The following is a 23329-nucleotide window of genomic DNA, read 5'->3' as shown; positions in this document are numbered from 1 at the left end:
AATCGACTTTTCTCTTCCTCCTTTTGCATCCCTGCCTACCACATGCATGGAAGGATGTTGTAAAAGACCATCTGGAGTAGAATCAACTTGACAGAACATTTAATTTTGAACTTGAGGTTGTAGGTGTGTTGCAATGTCAGAACAGAAGACCCTACTCCAGCTACATCTCCACCATCACACCCCCACCGTGTACAGAAACATGAAAATATGCATACACAGTACACACTTCCTCCAAAGAATAACAGACATTACATTCCAGCGCCACTCACCATGAATACACAGCTGCAAACTTACTTCCCTGATTGGACCCTTTCCCTGCAGGCGCATCCATTTACTTGAGACTACCTACTCCCGTATGCACACACTTTCGGCACTCTCAATAGGGGATACACACACGGATTATCATGATTGATTGATTGTTTATACTATGAAGAAATGGGTAGTCTAGATGTGCTCTGCTCATTTTCAAAAGTGCTTTCCAGCTCTGTTCCAGTTGTTCTGCTATGAAGCCACTGTTTCAGTTGAGGGCAGCAAGGATGCCTGAAGTTGGTTGCGTCATTCTCTCATTCTGACAGAGAATTCTGAAATGTATATTGAACAGCTCTGCATGATGTGATCAGATGGGGAATACAGTCAAAAGTGTATAAAATGTGCCACATGCTATATTTTGACAAGCGACCGCTATCTACAGAACAAACTGTGCTGGCCGGACATTACTGAAATGTGACCAAAACTATGGTTAATAGGTTTTTTACGTCACTGGGGTACCATATTAGTAGATTCTCTAACTAATGTAATTGAATGAATGAAGACTACAATTCCCAGAATATACTCTGCTATTAAATTAAAATCTAAAGTGGAAATAGTATCCAGATGGGAATGGATCATCTTGTAACACTGTACTGAACAAAATGTGCATACTACACTCTTGCAGGAAACGCATGTTTAAACAAAAAGACCAGTGCCTACTAATCAGCACCCAGACAGAGCGAAGAGCCTGTGCATACTACAGACTGATATGAACTTACAGGTTACAACTGAACAGGAAGCATCTCAAACATAAAGGCTTTAAAGGTCAGTCCAAAAGAAAAGCCTTACAGTTCTAACAGACTGTGCAAGATACAATCCCTCCTGACACAGACGTCTTGCAAAGAAAACAGCCCAATGTAAAAAAAACAAAAAAACAACTGCATTGTTCTCAAGACTAGCATATATGACCATGATGAAACTATGGTTGCACTGAACGAACAGTGTAGCGTGTGAAAGTCACGGGCAACATGCCAGTGGATATGGTTTCCAAAACCTCACTCACTGTGACCAATTATGTTAGCGTAATCCATACTTTTTAAAATCAAAATGGCACAGTGGAATTTGGAGCCTGTTGCATCATATAAGAGTTATGGTGCTGTGGTGTCACACGCTAACAGTTTGTCATCTCCTGTCTGCACCAATGTTGAAAACAGTTTGTTTAATCAACTAAAGAAACTTTGTTTCTCGATCCATTTACTGCAAAATTAAACGAAGCATGATCACTCAATATGCTTACTGAAAGCACTATGACAGCTGGAAATGGGGATGCAGAGGTGGGGTGTGAGGGACATCACAACACAGTGTACTGGAGGTATGAAATAATCAGTGACTTGGAAAAGTTTATAGTAAAACACTAGACCAAAGTTGCTGCGTACTATGGTTTTGTGTTCCGTTGTCCACTGGACAAAATAAATATGAACACTTCTTGTCACAAGTTCAATATGTGGGACCGATATCCAGGGTGGAAGTTCATTCCAGACCCTGTATGCAGCACCATGGTCATGGTGCAGAGAGGAGATCACACAGTGGTGCAAAATGTGCTCTGGTTCAAAAAGAGTTATGGCTCTGCCGGTGTACCAGAAGGAGCGGTTGGCAGACAAGAAGATCCGGCCAACAGGGGTTTTTCACACCACCATCACCAGAAGAAAACACTCCGTCAGAGTGCCTAGGTACTCCAAAACGCACTGCTAGTGACCTGACATCAACTCAAAGTGGTGGAAAGTCATCTATGTCTCCGTCTGGCGAAGCTCAAGACACCTGCAACTTGGAAGGTAGGAGTGAACACAGTGCCCGGAGTCAGAGGTATGACCTCCACTCAAACCCTGCTCCCAGCCAGAGACGGAGACACCGCACAGGGCCATAAAGGACATCTAAAGGACTATGGCAGTTCAATAAAAGTTGGGAGAGATGCAGAGTGCCACCATACTATGTTGCAAACTTCTCACTCTGAGGGTCAGGTATGACCAGAGAAAATGAATAAAGGGACATATGGTCGCTCGAGGCCATTGCTGACAAATATACTATCTGTGTCATGTGCATTGTGTCCTGGGTCTAAATTATTTGCTGTGCCATCACAAGTCCACGTGGTGGTAGACCAGACACTGGTGACAAGGTGAGCAAGGACCTATCTTGTGCTGGCTGTGCTCCACTATCCACCTATCTCTTATCACCACACCGCCTGACGCGTACCACTGCAGTCCGTTTGTAACTAGTGTTTTTTTACCAGCTGCCTTGATGGCCAAGTTTCCCCAACTGTTCACTGGCCTTGAGAAGGCCAACGTTCCTGTGACATCAAAGGGTCCCCTTTCACCTCTGGACACAAGTGGAGCAAGACTTGCCGGATCTGGAACAGAAAGGGGTAATCGAGAAGGTGACAGGCTCCACACTGTGGGTATCACAGTTAGTCATTGCTCCAAAATCAAAACATCCAGGAGCAATCCAAATGTGTGTGGATATGAGACTTTTAAATCAGGCCATACGAAGAAAGTGCCACATCAGTTGACCTTGGATGATATTGTGGCGGACCTGAACGGGGCAAAATGGCTCTTGAAGGAATATAAGTGCGGGATACCATCAGCTAGAGCTTGACCAGGCTTGTCAATACATCATGACATTTTCCACACATGTGGCCCTCGGGCAATACTGAAAATAAAAATGTTACATCTCGTCAGCTGCAGAGGTGTTCCAAAACATAATCAGAGACCCTCTCTGGGCTGATCGGATTAATCAACATAAGTGATAATATACTAATCTCTTCAGAGAGCCTCGAAGACCACCACATGAAGCTGATGGCCGCCATTCAATGACTAGCAAACTGTGGCCTGATTTTAAAAAGAGTGAAATGTTCATTTTACCAGAATTCTATCCAGTTTTTCGGCTACATGTTTTCACGTGATGGTCTGAAGGTAGACCCAAGAAAGTAGACGTCATCAGGAACGTGTCCATACCCCAGAACCCAACAGAGGTGATAAGCTTTCTAGGGATGGCAACGTGCCTCAGAAGGTTTATCCCTAATCTGGCTACGCTATCAAAACCACTCAGGACACTAACCAAGACAAAAGCTCAGTGGGAGAGGAGCCCAGAAGCTGAGAGGGCATTTCGCACCAAGAAGGAAGCCCTCCTTGACGATGTCACCACGGCATACTTCAAACCGCAGTGGAAGGCTGAGCTAGTAGTTGACTCCAGCCCAGAAGGTCTAGGGGTGGTGCTTCTACAAGAGAAAATAGACAAAGTGTGGTCCCTGTTGAAAATGCCAGTGAAGCACTCTCAGACACTGAGAAAAGATATGTTCAAATTGAGGGAAAAGCCTTGGCCATCTGGTGGGCGTGCCACTCTCACCTGTGTCTGTGTGGACGGCCATTCTGGGTGGTCACAGACAACAAGCTCATATGGCTGTTTACTGGATCAACTAGGCTTGTACTTCGGAGAATCAAGAGATGGGCCATGCAGCTAAAACCATACTCCTTTGAAGCCGTCTATCAGCCGGGAGCCAACAAGCTGGCTGATTACTTGTCAAGGCACCCCCTACATCCCGAAGAATGCCAGCATACGGAAGAGGATGAAGGAGCTGAGGACTTTGTGCAAATGACTGTGCAAAAGCACTCGCTATCAAGGAGATTGTAGAAGTGTCCCAGAAGGACAAAGGTATCACCCAGGCAAAGGTGACAGTGGCAGCATTTCCACAATGGATCTAGGTCACTAATGTGCAATGAGCAAACTACCAGCTCTGGAGGGTACGAAACAAGCTGAGAAAAAACAAAGAAGGCCTGCTGCTAAAGGGATGACAAATAGTGATGCCACAGAGTCTGTGGGCAAGGGTGACTCACCTGGCATATCAGGGACACCAAGGTGTGGTTTAAAAAAAGCCAGGCTATACAACAAGGTGTGGTTCCCAGGAATGGATGCTCAAGTGGAGGAGAAAGTGCAGAGCTTCCACTTATCACAAGTGGAGACCTACCCCCAGCCCCAGTGCTTACTGAAGAACCGAGCCTGAAACCCTGGTCCAAAATAAGTATGCATTTATGACGCTTCCTAGACAGATGTTTGACAGTAGTACTCATGGACTCTCACACAAAGTTCCCCATCGTGGAGATTTTCAACATGTAAAGCCCATCTTGGAGAAGACGTTTGCACTGATGGGCCTACCCAATGAAATAAAGTCGGAGAAATAAAGTCTGACAGTGGTACACCATTCCAAGGATAGGAATTCCAGGACTACCCGTCATCTCTTGCCATCTGACACTGGAAAGTAACCTACCAGTGGCCTTAAGCTAACGCAGAGGTAGAAAGGTTAATGAGAGCTTTGAACCGAGCCCTTAGGATACGCATCAATCAAGAGAGGACGCGGAGTGCTGCCTGTATCAGTTCCTGAGGGCATATCTGCAACTGCGCATAGTACCAACAACTGCGTCCCGGCTCATCTCCTGTTCCAAAGATCCAGGAGAGACAGCATCCCGGCAGGTCCTGAGTGGAAGCTGACCGTGACAGATATCCAGGCCACTCAAGAGAAAACAAAGGCCAGCAATGATAAAGCCACCCTTGGACGAGGAGCAAAGACCCCATCCTCCCAAGTCGGTGACAAGCTCATTATGCAGAATCGATGCCCATGCTATGTTGCAGTTTCTCACTCCCAGGGCTGGGCGTGGCCCGAGGAGATAAAGGGGCGTATGGTCGCTCAAGGCAATTGCAGACAAACATACTATCTGTGTATACATTGTGTCCTGCACCTTAATTATTTGCTGTGCCATCAGGAGTCCCCGTGGTGGTCACCTGACAGTGGGAAATCTACAGGTCCTGGGCATCGGGCGATATAAACCCAACACCCCTGTAAAACACATTGAACTTTAGCTAAAAACTGAATAAACAGCACTAAGTAGTTTAAAAGTGTGCCGGCGCTGCCTTTGCAGATGAGGGGAAAGAAAATGAATATGTTGTACCAAGACTAGCAGACCTCAGCGATGCTCAGCACAGTCACCGTTCAGGTGTCAGAGAGCGTCCATCTACAAAAGAAGGAGTAATACTGCAGTCTGAGGGAGCCCACTCACCTCAAACTTTAATGGAGTTTGAGATCCGGATAGTGAGGATCGGAGGTCACTCGACAACACAGCAGGCTCCCCGGGAAGTTTAAGGAAAGCAGTGAGAGGAGACACACCTGTACACCAGTTGAATGTAATATTGGCGTTTCCATGGAGGATAACAAAAAAGATACAATAAACACAACAGATAAAAGTGAAACAAGCCTGAGGGAGGAAATGACTCAGTGAGCGACCAAGGAGTTTTAATAATGCAATAGTGGGGTAGTCAAGCACTTTAAGCAAAACACAAACATTGCAACAAATGCTTACTGAATTGGAGAAATTATCAAAAATGAACTGTCAAAAAGGTGGTGGGAGAGTGCTCCTCTCCAGAAGTATATCGAGGTGGGCAGAGTTCCAACAGGTCTATGTATCATGATAACACCTAGTTATAAAAATCTGAATCCCCTGATGCTGAAGGACTGGGTTGAAAGCAACACACAGACATCTTTGAAAATGATGGCTGTACTAGTGTAATGTGCAAATATAGATCGTGATGACTTACTAAAACAAATAAAGCAAATAAGTGAAGAAATTGACAAAACTGACAAAAAGGAGAATTTCAAGATGGGGATGAAAGAGCAATAGTCTAAAATGGAGGAGACCATCAAAGTGGAAAAAAATGCAAAAATCCAGAAAGATAAGAAAGACTATGAACTGAGACATATATATCATTTTGCAGGGACATTTGATAATCTGCGCAGGCAGTGCCTAACGGAATGGAACACAACCAAACAGGATAGCACATTTGACCTGAGCATAGATGTGGGTTTAGAAACTGAAGGACATGGAACAAACAACACAATAACAGGAGCAACGAGCATTCAGGAGGAATTCATTTTTTATGACTGGACAGACGATACCAATGGGGTCCAAGAAAAGTGCAGACAAGGTGCAAAGAGGGAGAAGGTGCTATAGGAGAGGTGGATGGAACAACAAATACAAAAAGATGAAAGACAAAGGAGAACAAAGGACAGCAAAAAAAATGTATAGAGAGGAGAACATGGTAATCAGTTTGACAGATGAACAACTGTTGTTAGCAGAATTACATTTCTATATTTAAGTTTGTCGCTTTGCCCAGAGACTTCTTTTAATTATGCACAAACGAGAATAGATGCATATACGTGTGGAAAATATATAGTGGTGCATATATATATATATATATATATATATATATACACATATACATACATACACACATCAGGCTTGAAAAATCATAAAAATTTTACTATACCTGCAGGTCGAGTAACTTAAATAAAGTACTCGACCATAACTGTAATGTACTTGACCCTTAAAGGGTCTCAAATTGTGTGATCCTAGTCAAATATTTTAGTTTACAGAGTCGCCTTTTACTTCATTCTCACATGAGTGCACCTTCAAATACACGAGCTCAGCATTTTTGAGGTACAAAAAACCTCTTTTGTTTGATTAAATAGACTAAACGTTTGCTCCATGTATAAATAAGAATGTAGCCCACATATAGGGCCGCATGATCCATGCTTTGCATCTTAGTTTACTAATAGCACTGATGTCAGGGCAGGACTGTTTCTCAGTGATGTGGTAGCACACAAGAAATGTCCTAAAACCTTCCCACTAACTTCCATCTTTACTGATAAAATTATTTATTGTGTATTGACAATATGTGAAAATTGGGTTTCAGAAAACATATTTATTCTTTGCACATCAGTGTTCAGGTTGGTTTTCATCCTATTAAAAAAACATTTTCATCACACAGAAGTACAAAGTGTTTGCACTGTTGACTTAGTTATTTAAATGTTGTGTGTTAGGGAAAACCTGACAGCCTTTCATTTCAAACTCTTTGTACAGCAGGTAAGTTAGTTTACCTTACAAAATCCTGGAGCGCTGCACTCAGAACGAAAATTAATTGTAAGACAAACTGACTTTTGACCTCTGTCTCTAAACAAACAGCAAATGTAACAAGACAAGAACAAGATTTAAACGCATTTTAGTCCTCCTTCACTTTCTGACTGAACTGAACAACTGTTCTTTGTCAACTCACCAGAAGGGGAGAGTAAGACCTAAAAATAGCAAGAGGGTGAGTAGATTTTTCGAGGTCTGTTATATATGTGGAAAATGACACTCATGAAATATTTTGAGGTTAAAAAAACAAGAGAAAAATAATATGCAGTGTGAACAAAAGGGATCAACAAGTGAAAATCTAAACATTTATGATATAGACCTGCTGGGTTCTCTACTTGAGTTAGAAACTAATCCTGAAGCAACCATTAATATGTATAGCAAAGAAGATGTTGGCCTTGAGGCTCACCCAGGGATCACTAACGTTGCACACTGGCACCAAAGATGAGGTGCACGAGAGGGGGACTGCATGCCCCCCCCCTCCACCTTTTAGTGAATATATTTGGCATTGGGGAGGTGGTAGTCCCCAGGGCACAAAGAGCACCATGGAGGGGCGCCTTGTGCACCACCCTCTTTTATGAGAATAAAGCTCTGGGGAGGTGGTGATCCCTGGGTCTCATAAGAGCCATAGGATGGCGGTGTGCACCCCTCTTATTTTCTTTGAAAACTGTCATGCCCCGGAACCTGTTCCACCTGGGTTTTCTTAAAAACAAGCACAGAGTCTGCGCTTGTTTTTTGTTTTTTATTTGTGCATCAAATTTGTAGCAAAAGTGAGACTCCAGTACCAAGGCAAGGTAGGTCAGGGTATTTCTACCCTAAACCCCTTTTCCTTTGTTTGCCAAGGCCGTGCATGGCGTGAGCTTGACTGCTTTATGAGGTGTGGGTACAGGCCCTGGCCGTAGACCAGGCCCTGTGGCCAAACCCCCTGCTCGCTGCCTTTGTGGCGCAAAGCTAGGTGCGTATGGGGTAGGCCCCGCAGCCAAATACCCGTCACGAAAGGCCAAATGCCATGCATGGCACGAGATTCTGTGCTTTCAGAAAAAAAGGCCCTGCGGGCAACCCTCGCCACGCACAGCTAAAGGCCATGTACACTGGTGGTTGTATTAAAGTAATTAAAATTACTTTATGTTAAAAAACCATAAACCTTCACTGAATAAAACAAAGGTTACAGGGACGTTACAATTAGGTTCTGAATTTACTCACACAAAACCATAGAAATTCAGCAGTTATAGTTATTCTTCCTTTTTGCATAATTTATGCGTCACTCTAACCCTGAAAGGGATTTGTTTTGAGATATATATATATATATATATATACAAAAAAAAGAAAAGAAAACTCTGGGTAGTTCCCAAGTTTAGGTGGAGAGCAGCTCTAGTAAAGAGCACCCTGCAACACCAGTGACACTCTAGATTTGCTCACCTCAAATGTCTGTTTATCTAGCAAAGTTTTTAAGCATAGGATTAGCAGAAGGCAAAAGACTCTATATCCAAGGAACCAAAGGCAGAATACAAGGAACTAAAAAAGGACTAACAAGGAAACTTTAAAGCTTGTTGTTCTGACCTTTATCCTTGTAGAAAACTCATAAGAACTAAATTATTCTTCAAAACGGGCCAGGGATTTGTTTAGCCCTTTCCCTGTGAAGAAAGAGACAACAGTCTGATGATACAGAATTTTCACAACTGAGGTGTTTGTGTGGGAAGGTCTCTCCATAACTATCTTCAGTCTAGAGCAATCTCCAGGAGCTCTACAGGCAGACAATCCAGGGAGGGAACATTCCGAGAGTGGTGACAGTAATGAAGAACACTGTGTCCTATGGAAGCAAATTTCACATTTATCTTCATCTCTTTCGCACCATGAAACTGTTGAACCAACAGCTGCAAGACAGCCAAACACAAAGGAAGAATACATGTTTTTTCACAAAGGAATGCTGCCTGGGATTATCCCCAGAACTGTTGTAAGCATGAGGGAGATAACATGGACATTTCTTTTAGGAATGACAGTGCAGAGTATACTTATGGGTTCCTAGACGGCTCTCCAATATAATGATCTGGGGGAAGGTGGGGGTGAAAGGTGCGAGCACTAGTTTAGGTTTCATTCCTAGACAGTTCTAGATTTTTGAATCTGCTCATTTAAAGTGGAATAATAATATTGTTGTGGCTAAACTTTTTTTTACCCCCTATTCCTTTGGGGAGTCGGGTACTGTTGATCCAGAGAACCAGTGGCTTCTTGGTGGAGACGTACTGTGGATGTGAATTGTACTTTTGTTTATTTTGAGGTTTATAACAGTGGGCTAGGCATGGGAATTATCTGGTGGTACTTATGACCAGTGGAATGAGGAGTGTTTTACTGCATGTGTTTTATTGAAACACATCAGAACCGAAAACGGTCAAAATGAATGACACAAACAAAACGAAATTATTCAAACCAAGTGTGACAACGTCCATCATTAGGAAGGCATATGGCGTGATTATGGACAAATCAAAACCCGCAGTGGCCACTGGAAGCAGGTACTTTTAGCCAAACATTTGTAAACAAAGGGCTTGGACAGCCTTCTGTCCAGATGTTAAGGTCTCTAAAATCAGTGAATGCCAGGCACAGTAAGGAAGATGATGTGATAAACGTGCCTAGGACCTCATGGAAAGTGACATGGTTATACACAAGCTAGAGAGTAAAAATACATTCATGCACATCATACCACTCTCAAACGTTTGTTTTTTACACATGCATGCAGGTGAATTTACTTACTAATCTAGTTAATTCTGTGTCATTACATTTGTCTGCTGAAAATCAGTTCTAATTTGGAACTCTTTTTTAAAGCAGTTGTGTTACTAGTGTTACTAGTGTAACATTACCTTGTATTGTCGCCTGCCCACATCAGCGCCAGTTTATTATGCTAGGCGTGGGTGAGCATCTGATTAAATAATGGTGACAAAATTGTTTATTCTGTTGCCAGGGTTGGACAACCTGTAGATACTAAAAAAGAAAGTGATTTATCACATCCTGGATGCTTCACCATACATATTAGGATCTCTGCAAAATACCCTATTTTCATATTAAACAAATGAAGGCAAAGTTGTACATACGGAAGGGAGAAAACGAAAGAAATCTACCTGATGCTACTGGAATGTTACAATTGGCAGCCTTCAGGGCTTTGACCGCATCACATACTCGAGCTGGATAGACGCAGACAGCACCAGTAGTAATACCTGTAAAAGACGATCAGTTCTCATTTTCTTGACAACAAAATACATTTGTATTAACCTCTCATTCATTCGTAATCCCCATCTTTACTGGTGGCGATGACCCAACCTTCTAATATTACCACATCTGTACCCTGAACAAGACACAGAAAAAAACAGAAAAAAATGTTATTGGTTTCTCTCTGGCTGCGCCGGTCACACTCCATGCACACTATGTTTCTTGGCAGTCCTCTAGCAGACTCATAAATCTCTGAAAATGAGTACTACCCCCCCCCCCCCCCCGGTCTGATGTTAGGCTAAAGAGGTCCTTCCTTGGCAATGAAAGGGTCACTGGCCATTCTGAAAGCAATGTCGCAGAAACACCACGGGTGTCCATTAGGCCCTCCAGAGAGTTTTGGGGGATCTGGAGGCCTTTGAGATGTTAATCTCTAGACTTTTCCGTCCTATCTGCTGATCCATTTCCTTAAACCATTGGATTTATATTTTGCTTTTTTGCCACTTCAGGGTATTCCTTTTGATCCACTTGAGTAGGCTTCCTTTCAGTTATCTACCTAAAACACATTCATTTTAGTAGCTGTCACTTTGAATATAAGGTTGACTGCTGTAGTTCTATGTAGAAATTGGTCCTGCTGCTGCTGTATGCTCTGTTAGCAGCATTTTGATGAGGAAGGGATGAGGAGTTACCATTACCAATAATCTCATTACTCTGATCCTCCTTCTTCACCCCAGTACCTGCCACATGCCCAACATCTAGGAGGATCCAGCTATGATGTGGGCTTGCACAGATGTGACATAGGATGCCTGGGGTGAAAATGCCATGTATGGTTAGGGCTTCAGTTGGGGAGGGTGCAGTGGTTGGGGGGAGGTGGAGCATTTAACTGTTTTTCATACTTTGAGCAATTGGGAGCAGTGGAAGGGGTGGCACATCCATTGCTCAGTATTGGGCAAGGAAAAGGAAACTGGGTAACAAACTCAACACACGTAACCAAAATATTTGTCCCAAGCACTTTTGCACCCTCCCTCATCAATAACTGAGATATTAGACTTCAATGCCAAAATTCGTTTGAAAGAAAACTGCATCTTCATTAGACAGTCAAATGCAAACACAACAGTCAAATACAAACACAAGATTAACATATAATGAAGGCAATAAATAAAAGGTTGGAGAAATGAAGTCGTTAAGAAGGAAAACTACCGAATGGTGCATAAAAAGTAGATTACTGAAACTGACTAGACACAGATTGCAAGGAAGTGCTGCACGGATAGCAGGATATGATCAAGGATTTATGTGGTGAATTATAAACTAATTTTAATGTTTTGTGTGACTTCAGAGATGTACAAGTAGATAAAATTAGATGGAGAAATGATGTAAAAGAAATTACATGAAATACAAAATAAATAAAAAAGAAAAATCACATTGAGGTCAATAACATCACAACAGAAACCTCCTTATTTTCACCTACACCGCTACTTCCCTAATGGGTGCAGCGCCTTGATGTTGGGGAAGATGACCTTCGAGTCATGGCTTTCAAAAACATGTACCAATAATAAATATTAGATTGGCTGTGGGTTGAATTTTCTCAGCTCAGCCTTACTGATCTTTGACTAGCTAGGTGTTCTTGATAAATCGCTCTGGAATTGGCAGAGTAGATATTAAATTACGGACTTTATAAACAAACGGGCAGAAGTGAAAAGAGCAAAGTGCAAACAGAGAAAGGTTGACATACTGCAGGAGTCCCTACAGCCGTTTCGCGTCAGATCTTGTGATCTCGTCTTAAATGCTTTCAAGTACACCAGTTCTTTTTTTGTGAAAGACAGCTTTCAGGCACTTGCAGGTGCCAATCCAACTCACAGCAGACACCTGTACCTTTTTCATGCATTGCCAATGCTTTCAAGAGGTCCTCTCTGATTGGATGCTTGGCTTTGAAACACAGTCTGTGAACGTTAGAGGGGGTGTCATCTCCAGACAGTGTGGTGAGATCTATGCACGTGACAGCTTTCAGCAGCCAGGCGGCCTAAAACAAAATAGCAACAGACAAATAAAACGTCTTGTAACAATCTGCTTGGAAGAAAGCATTACAGAGAGCAGACAGATACAGAGAGAAAACACTTTGCAAACTTTTCGGCAATGTAATGCTAATCTGGCAGCGCCCTTTGTATTTCTGGACTGGAAATTGGTAAGGCATTAGAACGCGCAACAAAATATCTAGCCATAGGGAATTGTAATTTGAAAGGTCCCTATCTGCAACCCCAGTAATTGGCTATAACCACAGCGATGGTGGCTTACAAGTAACAGCGCAACACAATCCCTTTGTCTGCTTTCCCAAACGACAAATATTGTTTTATAGTAGCCCATGTTCTCTAAAGCAACCATACCACTTTAACATTTTTTATCTCGTTTGGAAAGACATCAGGAGAGGGCATGAAGGCCTACTACTTGTTCCCCAAGAAACACCCTGTCACAATTCTCAAAGGATTTGAGTCCAAAGCTCTAGTGTTCAACGGGGACAGCTTTCCTTAGGCAAATCCGATTTCACCCCCTTTGAGGAGGCCGTAACATTTCCATGACTTGCCACCACAATTTCTGTTGCTAATCATTCATCCATCTCATTGTGATTCACAATCAGAAGGCTAATCCCCTTTTACACACCCACCCAAGTGACATTCAGAATGCATCACAAAAGCCTTTTCCATGATTTGGAAAGGCTTTTATGAATCCCAGAGGAGCTTAGTGGGTTGTAAAGTGTCATTCTGCATTTGCAAACCCTGCGATTTTGCAAATCACATATTTTGCAACTGAAAATGCGTTAGAATATCGGGATCCATGGTCAGGCCTGCCATGAAAATAAGGGGCACTTCTCTATCAAGGAATCCCATGGTATCAAACATAAGGTGTAAAGTTCGCTGATCTTGTGATGTAGTCTTGTTAAATATATTTTCTTCATTGAAAGTTTTTTATACTTGACTGCACATTTCTTACATTTTCTTGGTCTTCAGATTTACCAAGTCGAGGAGCCACACACGCTGAACGGTAACACAGAGAAGTAGGGCAATATGAGGCCAACCCCAAAGAGGGAGCGGTAAGGCGATGCATCTACAAACGCTCAGGTAGGTAAGAGGAGACACAAAGGCAGAAAGAAGGCTCATGCAGAAATCTGCCAGCTCTGCTTAGAATGACCTGTCCTTAGACTGAGCCAATGACTTTCCAGCTGCGACTAATACGAGCCAACACTACGCCTCCAGTAAAAGGGCAACAGAATCGTGCTACGGTGGGGACGAACATGTATTATGGAGAACTGATCATTTATTTGTTAGGAAAACAAACCGTTGGATTCACAACCATAAAGATGGACCCCCAAAAAACGAAGGCTATGTTAACAGCAACGCTTGTTAGTCCATGCTATTGCATAGTTAGCCTCTTTCAGTGCCCTATCTCGTTTAATAGTAACCTCTATTCCTTTGCTGATTCAGATTGTTCAATTTCCTAATGCTGTGCTGCCTGCTTCTACCACACGTGCCGCGTAGATATCTTATTATATTCTAGCTAATGCATCAGGGCTTCATGCCATCCAGTTTGAAGCTTGAATAAGGAGTATTATATGTGGCAAGAATCATTCAGCCTGTGCACTGAGGAATCAGAGGGGGGGGGGGGGGAAGAGGGAGTGAGGGATATTGGTGTGGTTACCAAGGTGATGTCAGAATTAAGATGTGGATATGTGGCGAGTGGAAAGGACTCACGTGGCAAAGTTCACTTTATCCAGTGGTGAGAAAGTGTATTATAGTAGGCCGACTAATTGGCTGATACAGTACTCAAGTAAGATCGTGATTAGAGTCATTCTGTGTATATGTGGCACTTGTACCGCGTTGCACATGAAGTGCTAGGAAAGAAAGCGCATAGCGGGGTTGACTATTTTTAAGGTTTCTGCATATGTTAACAATATGTGGTTAACAAAGGAGATGATGCTGTGGAGGAGGGAATGTAAAGTACTAAGATTTTGGGTGAGCTCAGCATGCTTGACCAACAAGGCAATCCGTAGTGTACAGCTTTAAAGTAAAACCTAAGGGGGGAGGTGCGAGTGGGGTGAAAGATAGAAAAGAAAAAAAAACATTTGTGTGCCGTCAGTGTAGAGGATAGCAGAAGGCAAACGTGAGAGAGGTAGCAGGCGGGGATCATGTGTCATGCCACCAGGTGAGTGAGTTCATGAAGAATGGGGGTCAAGAGACAGAAAAGGAGCGGTCTGTGAGATAGGATAATCAATGTAAGGCTTTTCAAGTGAAGTCAAATGAGGCGAGTACTGCGAGGCAGCATCAGACGCTGCCAAGATGTCAAGGAGGATGAGAGGAAACATGGCTATGAAGAGCTGATGAGATAAAGTTGGTTGTGTGAATGTCCACAAACCAGGATTTAGAGAAGCATGCGCTTTGTTCCTTCATCGTTTTGTGAACTTGCGGCATTGGCTCCAACATGCAAACGACAAAGGTCACCAGAACAGGAGAAAAACTTACCTGCCAATCCTTTTTCACAGTCCTGCGGCTTTGAATCTGTTCGGCACGACGTAAAACTGCTGGTTGATTCACTTGCACTTTTGAGATCCATCCAAGATCTGCAAAAATTATAATGAGCTTTTAGCACTTAAAGACTAATAGTGAACATAATGAAATGCATCATTCTGTCGAAGTCACTCGGTTTTAAGCTACTGTTTAGCTATAAATTAAATTTTCATTTTACATGAAGCATAAACAGATTTCTAGGTATCATTATGTACCTTTGTTTCACAAAAAATACGTTGACTGTATTAAGGATGTTTTACAGATTTCCATCAAAAGTTTTCAATGTGCCATAAGCACTTGTTACATAAACAAGCATGAAGGCAGTTCAGGGCAGATCTGTTCCAACTCATCTCATTATAGACAACGTTTCCATTTGATTTTTAAATAAACGCTAGTTGAGGATTCAACTATTTGATGGTATTACAGCAAAACTGTCCACATGTTACCATACTGACACGCCCTTAATACTTCAATCATTAGGGTCATTTTTCAACTTGGGTAAGTCAGAAGTTGACAAAACTGATGTGATGCTGCACTGTGTTAAAGTACTCACACCGTTCAATGTTCTTTCTTAAGAGCAAGGAAGGAACACATCAGTTTATCACCCTGATAACACCCGAAATTGTAATATCTTATTAGTAAATGCTTTCTGGCAGTGTCGGGATCTACCCAGGGAGCGGGGAAGAAGGAGAGGAGCTAGAATCTCCTAGCCCTCTCCCCTTTTATTTTTTAATGGAGATCTGCAGCCTGGCTTCTTGAACAGCATCCCTCAAATAATTGTGTTCAGTTATTGGAAGCCAGTCAGCGCATTCTGTAAATTTCAATCTGCGAAAGCTTGTGAAGCCAACTACAGTTATAACATCCCCATGATCAAATGCTTTTGCACAAATGAACAGAGTTTCAACAAAAAAAATACACCAACTCGAGGGACCACTGTCTTCATTCCAAATCGAACCCTTATCTACTCACACTTCACAAATTTTAATATTATACATTCATCGCTCATACAGTTCCTGACACATACAAAATATACCATATTACTCACTTTAAGAGAGCGTTTAATTAAATTTGCAGTAACTGCTAAGGAGACGATGGCAATTTCTAACATAACTTACACATGCATGCTAGTTTATCGCCCGCCTCTGCCTGCAGGTGTAGTTTTCTCAATGCTTTACTGAAATATTTTCTTCTGTGGTGCTCAAGGCCAGGTGTTTCTTAATTATAGGATACTTCAACATATGAGCAGATGCCCCTAAATTCAGACTATCAAAATCTAATAGATTCTTGTGCTACGTTCAGTTTAGTCCAAGGAGTCGCCTCTCATTCTCACTCATGTAGCGGGCCACATTTTTGATCTGGCGATAAGATGGCTAACTATGTTATTGACAGATAGCGTTGTCTTGCCACTAATTTTTTTAAAGTTAAAAATAAGTTTACTCTATACATTTTTTACAAATTGATACAATATCCAATGAGTTGATATCACATAAAAACTTAAAATACATTAGGTCATTTCCTATAAATGAACACGCAATATTGAGTCATTACAAAAAGTCCTAGAATTAGAAAGGTATACCCTATCCGTCTTCAGAGCAAAGAGTTTTAGTTGCTTGTCTTTACTTGCTCGTTGACTGTATTATCTTTTCATTTAATTATTTTGTAGATATATCTAGATATTGTGTAGGTTTTCCAGTGATGGCGTTAGATTGTGCCTGAAAACAAGCTGTGGTGGTCTATTTTATAGCACACAGACACTGCTTCCTTCTAGGGCAGTATTGCTTTGAGTATTTCTCAACCCGGACAAACAAAATTGATGTGTTCTATGGTTTTGTTTCAATGACAAATGCAAAGTCTACAGTTAGGGGAGATAGATGTATGGTTCCAGAAGCATTAAAATTCTTTTAGCTGAATGTATAGTAGGCAAAATGTAAAACATTTTTTTTTTCGTTTGAGTCTCTTGATTGGAATCAATGTACTTCTATTTGGCTAAAAGTATGTTTCCATGAGTCGCCCTGTGTGTTTATAACATGATACTTTGTACTTACTTAGATCGCTTAGGCAAAAGGACTCCTGAAAGTTTTTCCTGACAACGTTTTTTGCGGGTAAACTGTTGCATCATCAAAAGATCCGAGGCAAGTTATTTTCTTGGAGAAGGAACTGATTTGATCAGGAGAGAGGTTCGAGCTGTTCTGTGTCAGTTCTTGATATATCAGGACTCTAAGGGATGATGTTTTTGCAGAGGCACAATCACAGAAATAATTAAGTTTCCGACTCAAATGGGCTGCCTCAATTGATGGAAGTCTTAGCTTGAGTCTGATGTTCGCACAAGGAGAGGATCTTCTTAACTTAAATAAAAGGCGAGCATTTTGAATGAAAACCAGTTCAAGTTTATTTACTCTCTTTTCTTTTAATACTGTTGATCCATGGGTCAAGAGTGGAATACGTTTTGCCCTCAAAGCAGTGATGGTGGGCCTAATTGAACACCCTCCATATGTTTGAGCAAACTTTTTTTTTTAGAGCTTTTGTTGTAAACCGGGCTCTGTTTTTAACACATTTAAGTGTTGTACAACGGTAGGATCCATGTACACATAAAATCCCAGGTACACATATGAGTTTGCTGAATTCACTATGTTGTTTCCCATTTGCCATGTTAATTTCTGTGATTTCTTCCTAAAGGATAGGATTTTTGTTTCTTGATGGTTGTCGATAGGCCATACATCAGGTTGTAATCATTGAGAGCAGCAAGTTGATGCTGTAATCCAATTGCAGTTTGTGAACAGATGACATTATCATCTGCATATGCTAAGTAACTTACTGGGCAGTTTCCTAGTTTTTTGTGGAAAAAGAAATGTGTTTTTTTAATGTTATTACCTATGTCTGAGATGTACAATGAGAACACAAGAGGAGCTAAAATGCAAATTTGCTTAAGCCCCTTCTCAATAATAATTTTAGAGAAAATGTTCGGCCAGTTCTGATTCAGTCTAATTTGCGTCCATGAGTTTGAATGTAATGCAATTATCAGAAGCAGCAAGTTGGCATCTACACCCATTTCTTGAAGTTCAAACCAGAGACGACTGAGATTTACCTTCTTGAAGGGAGATGAATAGTCCACAAAACAGACTTATAATGCTTCTAAGGGATAATGTCTTCTCTATAAGGAGTGTCAGTGCTACAATATTATTTGTGGTTTCACAACCTACTCTGAACCCCGTTTCATACAGAGGCAGCAGGTTGTTGCACGTTATCCAGTCAGTCCTTTTTTTCCAACATCCTAGGGATTCTAAAGGTACCCAGAGTTTGTGGGTTCCCTGGAAAAGAGCAAGAAATTAGCCAAAATACAGCAAAAATTTCGTTTTTTTTTCAGAAAAATGGGAAAAAGGGCTGCAGAAGAAAGCACGTGTTTTTTTCCCTGAAAATGGCATCAACAAAGGGTTTGCGGTGCTAAAAACAGCATCTTCCCAACTTTCAGGAACAGGCAGACTTGAATCAGAAAACCACATTTTAAACACAATTTTGGCATTTTACTAGGGCATACCCCATTTTTACATTTTTTTTGTGCTTGCAGCCTCCTTCCAGTAAGTGACAGAAATGGGTGTGAAACCAATGCTGGATCCCGGACAGCTAAACATTTATGAAAAGTAGATATAAATCTGAAATCAGCCAAGGGTCATTTTTGTAGATCCTTCAAGGTTTTCCTACAGAAAGTAACAGCTAAAATACAAATATATTGAAATTGAGGTGCAAAAGAGCCATTAACTGCCATGTTTTCTTCTATAACTTTTTTCAGCTATCGCATATTTTTGAAAGCCATATATATCATTACAAATGCTGGATTCTTCTAGTTGCGGGAATACATAGGGCTTGTAGGTTCATCAAGAACCCTAGGTACCCAGAGCCAATAAATGAGCTGCACTTTACAATGGCTTTTCATTGTATACCGGGTATACAGCAATTCATTTGGTGAAATCTAAAGAGTGAAAAATAGATATCAAGGAAACCCCTATATTTCCAAAATGGGCTTAAGATAAGGTGTTGAGAAGCAGTGGTTATTTGCACATCTATGAATTCCGGGGTCTCCATATTAGCATTTGCATTACTGAGCATTTCTCAAATAGACTTCTTTTTTACACATTGTTTTACATTTGGATGGAAAAAATGTAGAGAAAGACAAGTTGTTCCTCTATAGTATCCCAATAAAAATGGCACCTCACTTGTGTGGGTAGGCCTAGTGCCCACGACAGGAAACGCAACATGGACACATCACATTTTCCCAAAGAAAAACTGCCCTGTTTTTTTAAAAGTGCCTAGCTGTGGATTTTGGCGTCTAGTTCAGCCGGCACCTAGGAAAACCTAGCAAACCTGGACATTTCTGAACCCAGGATGGGATAACTTGTGGCGCTCTCCCCAGGTTCTGTTACCCAGAATCCTTTGCAAACCTCAAAAAGTTGGCAAAAAAAAAACACTTTTTCCACACAGGAGCCACAAATGACCTTCCACCCAGCATTCCCCCAAGTCTCCTGATAAAAATGGTACCTCACTTGTGTGGGTAGGCCTAATGCCCGTGTCACGAAGAGATCACACAATGGTCAATGTTAGTCCTTACATGAGGGCAACTGTTGACCCTGGGGTGATCCATTCTGTGACATTAGGTACAGGCACTAAACTGGGGTAGCGTTTTTATCAGGACAGGTGGGGAAATACTGGGTGGAAGTAATTTTCAGGATCCCAGCATATTCCTGTAGTTTGTGTGACAGAAATGCAAGAAAAAACAGAGTGTTTATTTAACATTTCACCTTTGAAGGGTATTCTGGGTAAGAAAACTTTGGGGAATCCACACAGGCCATACCTCTGTGGACTCCGCCGGGTGTCTAGTTTCCAGAAATGTCTGGGTTTGGTAGGTTTCCCTATATGGACGCTGATCCCAGGACCAAAAAACGCAGGTGCCTGCCTTACAAAACCAGGTTGTTTTGTGATCGATCATTTTGATGTCTCCACAATACGATTTGGGCAGTGGAATTTGGGGCTGAACTAAATTGGGGAGCTACCAAGAGAGCACTCTCTCTGTGCTTGCCGCCACATGCACCTGCTCCCTGTGTTGGGTTAACCCGCTATTGTCCCGCTGCACAGACTGTGCTTGCGAGGGGACAGCAGGACTGTTCTCATCGCCTCCCTCAGAATCACTGGAAGAGGAGTTATCGGATGGGACCCCTCCGAATGAAAAATCACTCCCAGAGTCTGCGCCATTGTCCTATCACTCAGATGTTGTCTTAGTGTCTTAGTATCCTACGTTAGAGCTGTCCTTTATAATCGAGTTAAGGCTTTAGCAGCACTCTTCTAATGAGACACCATCTCTGCGATTGGCTAAACTGCTGCTCTAAAACACTAGCCTACGTTGAGAGTCACAAAATTGCTGGTGGGTGTTTGTGTGTTATGTGTTCAACTGTAAAGGTCACCATACCTTCGCTTCTTCCCTCTATCAGCACATTCTCTCAAAACACTCAAAAAAACAAAAAAAGACACCCTATTACTTCACCTTGTCATATAACAATCGTTACAATCTTTAGCGCCTTTAGCGCCCAGTCCAACAATCATTATTGGTGCTCCCACTCCCATGACCTCCTCCTCAGATTCCCTCACTACCACCCAGTAAAAGTGCCCTTCATCTCTCCATAGTCCCCCTCGCACATACATTTAATTTGTATTAAAACGCAGATAATGGCTGGCTTTACTAATCCACTCAGCTATTCACATATAATACAGTTTTGATATTTGCAGTAGGCATATAAACCTTCTGCACAACTTTATGGCATCAAAACTGCCACTAGACAAAAGTCAGATCCTTTTCCAGCAGAAGCATAATCACAAGAGTTACTTGACTTTCATTTTACAGCTCGGCAAGGTTGACACTGTGTCAAACCTATGCTTAAAGAGTTTGCTGTATAAATGGCAAAAGACTTTGTCACTATCTAGCTCGGTGTGGATAGCACTGTGCTGATCCAATGCTTAAAAACTTTGCTAGATAAACAGACATTTGAGGTGAGGAAATCTAGAGTGTCGCTGGTGTTGCAGAGTGCTCCTTACTAGAGCTGCTCTCCACCTAAATTTGGGAACTACCCAGATTTCTCTATTCTCTTTTTTTGCATAATTTATGCGTCACTCTAACCCTGAAAGGGATTTGTTTTGACTTATACTGGGTGCTCTCTTGTGTCTGGACAAAGCTAAGCCTCTCTGATGAGCTCTAATGAGAGCGAAACACGTGTCAGGGGCTGCTTTTGCTTATTCCAGGTTGGCTTGGATGGTATTTTACCAGTCCAAAGCTGTAATACTGTGCCTGGAGTGGTAAATGGCTTTTGTCATTTTACAGCTCGGCAAGGTTGACACTGTGTCAAACCTATGCTTAAAGATTTTGCTGTATAAATGGCAAAAGACTTTCTCACTATCTAGCTCGGCTTGGATAGCACTGTGCTGATCCAATGCTTAAAAACTTTGCTAGATAAACAGACATTTGAGGTGAGCAAATCTAGAGTGTCGCAGAGTGCTCCTTACTAGAGCTGCTCTCCACCTACATTTGGGAACTACCCAGAGTTCTCTATTCTCTTTTTTGCATAAATATATATATATATATATATATAGATCATGTTTATTTGTGGGTGTGGTTTCCCTGGGGTCCGATCGCAGCCCCCAGGAAAACCACACACGCATTGACAAAAGTGATCTCCCTCTATATATATATATATATCTATATACATATATAAATATATATATAGATATACATATCTATATCTATATACATAGATGAACGAGTTACTTACCTTCGGTAACGACTTTTCTGGTGGATACATTAGCTACCTGTGGATTCCTCACCTCATGAATACTCCCATGGCGCCAGCATTCGACGGAAATCTTCTTACTAGTCTCTGCACGTCGACGAGGACGTCACTGTCTCGCACGCGACGCCGTCTGACGTCATACAGGCAATAAGAGGTCCTCGACGACGTGCAGACGTCAGTACCAATCATTTTTTACGTGCATGAGAACAACCAGGCAATGCAATGAAAGAGCAAGGCAACATCCATTATATTGTAAAATACACCACATTGTATGAATAACTGTAAATCTTTTTATGTACATATATATATATATATATATATATATATAAAACTCTCTCTTTTAAAATATATACACACACCAAGTATATACATAAAGATATATACACATATACACATATATATATATAAATATATTATATATACATCTATTGCACCCTCAAAGACCAAGAGGAGCGCACTCAAGGATTACTTGGCAAGACCATAAAGGCAACGGGGAGGCGGGTGGGACCGTGAGGAATCCACAGGTAGCTAATGTATCCACCAGAAAAGTCGTTACCGAAGGTAAGTAACTCGTTCTTCTGATGGATACAACTACCTGTGGATTCCTCACCTCATGAATAGAGTCCCAAAGCAGTACCACGCCCGGCGGTGGGTGCCTAAATGGTCAAACCAAGAAATCCTGCAGCACTGACCGTGCAAAATGGCCGTCCCTTCTAACCTCAGAATCTAAACAGTAATGTTTTGCAAAAGTGTGAAGGGACGACCAAGTTGCGGCCTTGCAGATGTCGACCACAGGAACACCTCTGGCTAAGGCCGAAGTGGCCGACTTAGCTCTGGTGGAATGAGCTCTAATGCCCTCAGGAGGATCCTTCTTTGCCAAAGAGTAACATATTTTAATGCAAAGAACAACCCACCTGGATAGTGTTCTCTTGTGGACTGCCTTTCCTCTCCTCTTGCCCACGTATCCAATAAACAGCTGATCCTCCAGCCTGAAATCCCTTGTTCTATCGATAAAGAAGCTCAACGCTCTCTTTGGGTCCAGACGGTGCAGTCTTTCTTCCTCTTTGGAAGGATGAGGCGGAGGATAGAACGTGGACAAAGTAATTGCCTGAGCCAAATGGAAGGGTGAAACAACCTTCGGGAGGAAAGCAGCCTTGGTCCTCAACACCACCTTATCCCCATAAAAAGTTGTATAAGGGGGTTTTACTGATAAGGCCTGCAACTCACTCACTCTCCTTGCTGATGTTATAGCTATCAGGAAGACTGTTTTTAAAACCAAATACCTCAAGGGGCAAGAATGCATAGGTTCAAAAGGGGACCCCATAAGGAAAATCAGGACTAAGGACAAATCCCATTGCGGCATAACGAATGGCTTTGGAGGATATTGATTTAGAAGACCTTTCAAGAATCTGATAACAATAGGGGATTTAAATAAAGATGGTTGGTCTGGAAGACATATGAAGGCTGACAAGGCCGATAAATAACC

General features: G+C 41.9%; 1 protein-coding gene across 1 annotated transcript in view; it reads right to left on the bottom strand.

Annotated features, from left to right (window-relative positions):
• Positions 1 to 23329, bottom strand: part of DERA (deoxyribose-phosphate aldolase) — a 332278-nt gene that overhangs the window by 223923 nt on the left and 85026 nt on the right. Inside the window, exons 2-4 of the mRNA XM_069228473.1 lie at positions 14969 to 15066; positions 12330 to 12477; positions 10373 to 10468 (exon numbers count right to left, since the gene is read on the bottom strand). Of these exons, the coding sequence (XP_069084574.1) occupies positions 10373 to 10468; positions 12330 to 12477; positions 14969 to 15066 (342 nt within the window). The remainder of the gene's footprint in view (positions 1 to 10372; positions 10469 to 12329; positions 12478 to 14968; positions 15067 to 23329) is intronic.

Source organism: Pleurodeles waltl, chromosome 4_1, assembly GCF_031143425.1.
Source record: "Pleurodeles waltl isolate 20211129_DDA chromosome 4_1, aPleWal1.hap1.20221129, whole genome shotgun sequence".
NCBI lineage: Eukaryota > Metazoa > Chordata > Amphibia > Caudata > Salamandridae > Pleurodeles > Pleurodeles waltl.
Note: the sequence above shows the minus strand (reverse complement) of the source record. Positions and strands in the feature narration are given on the sequence as shown.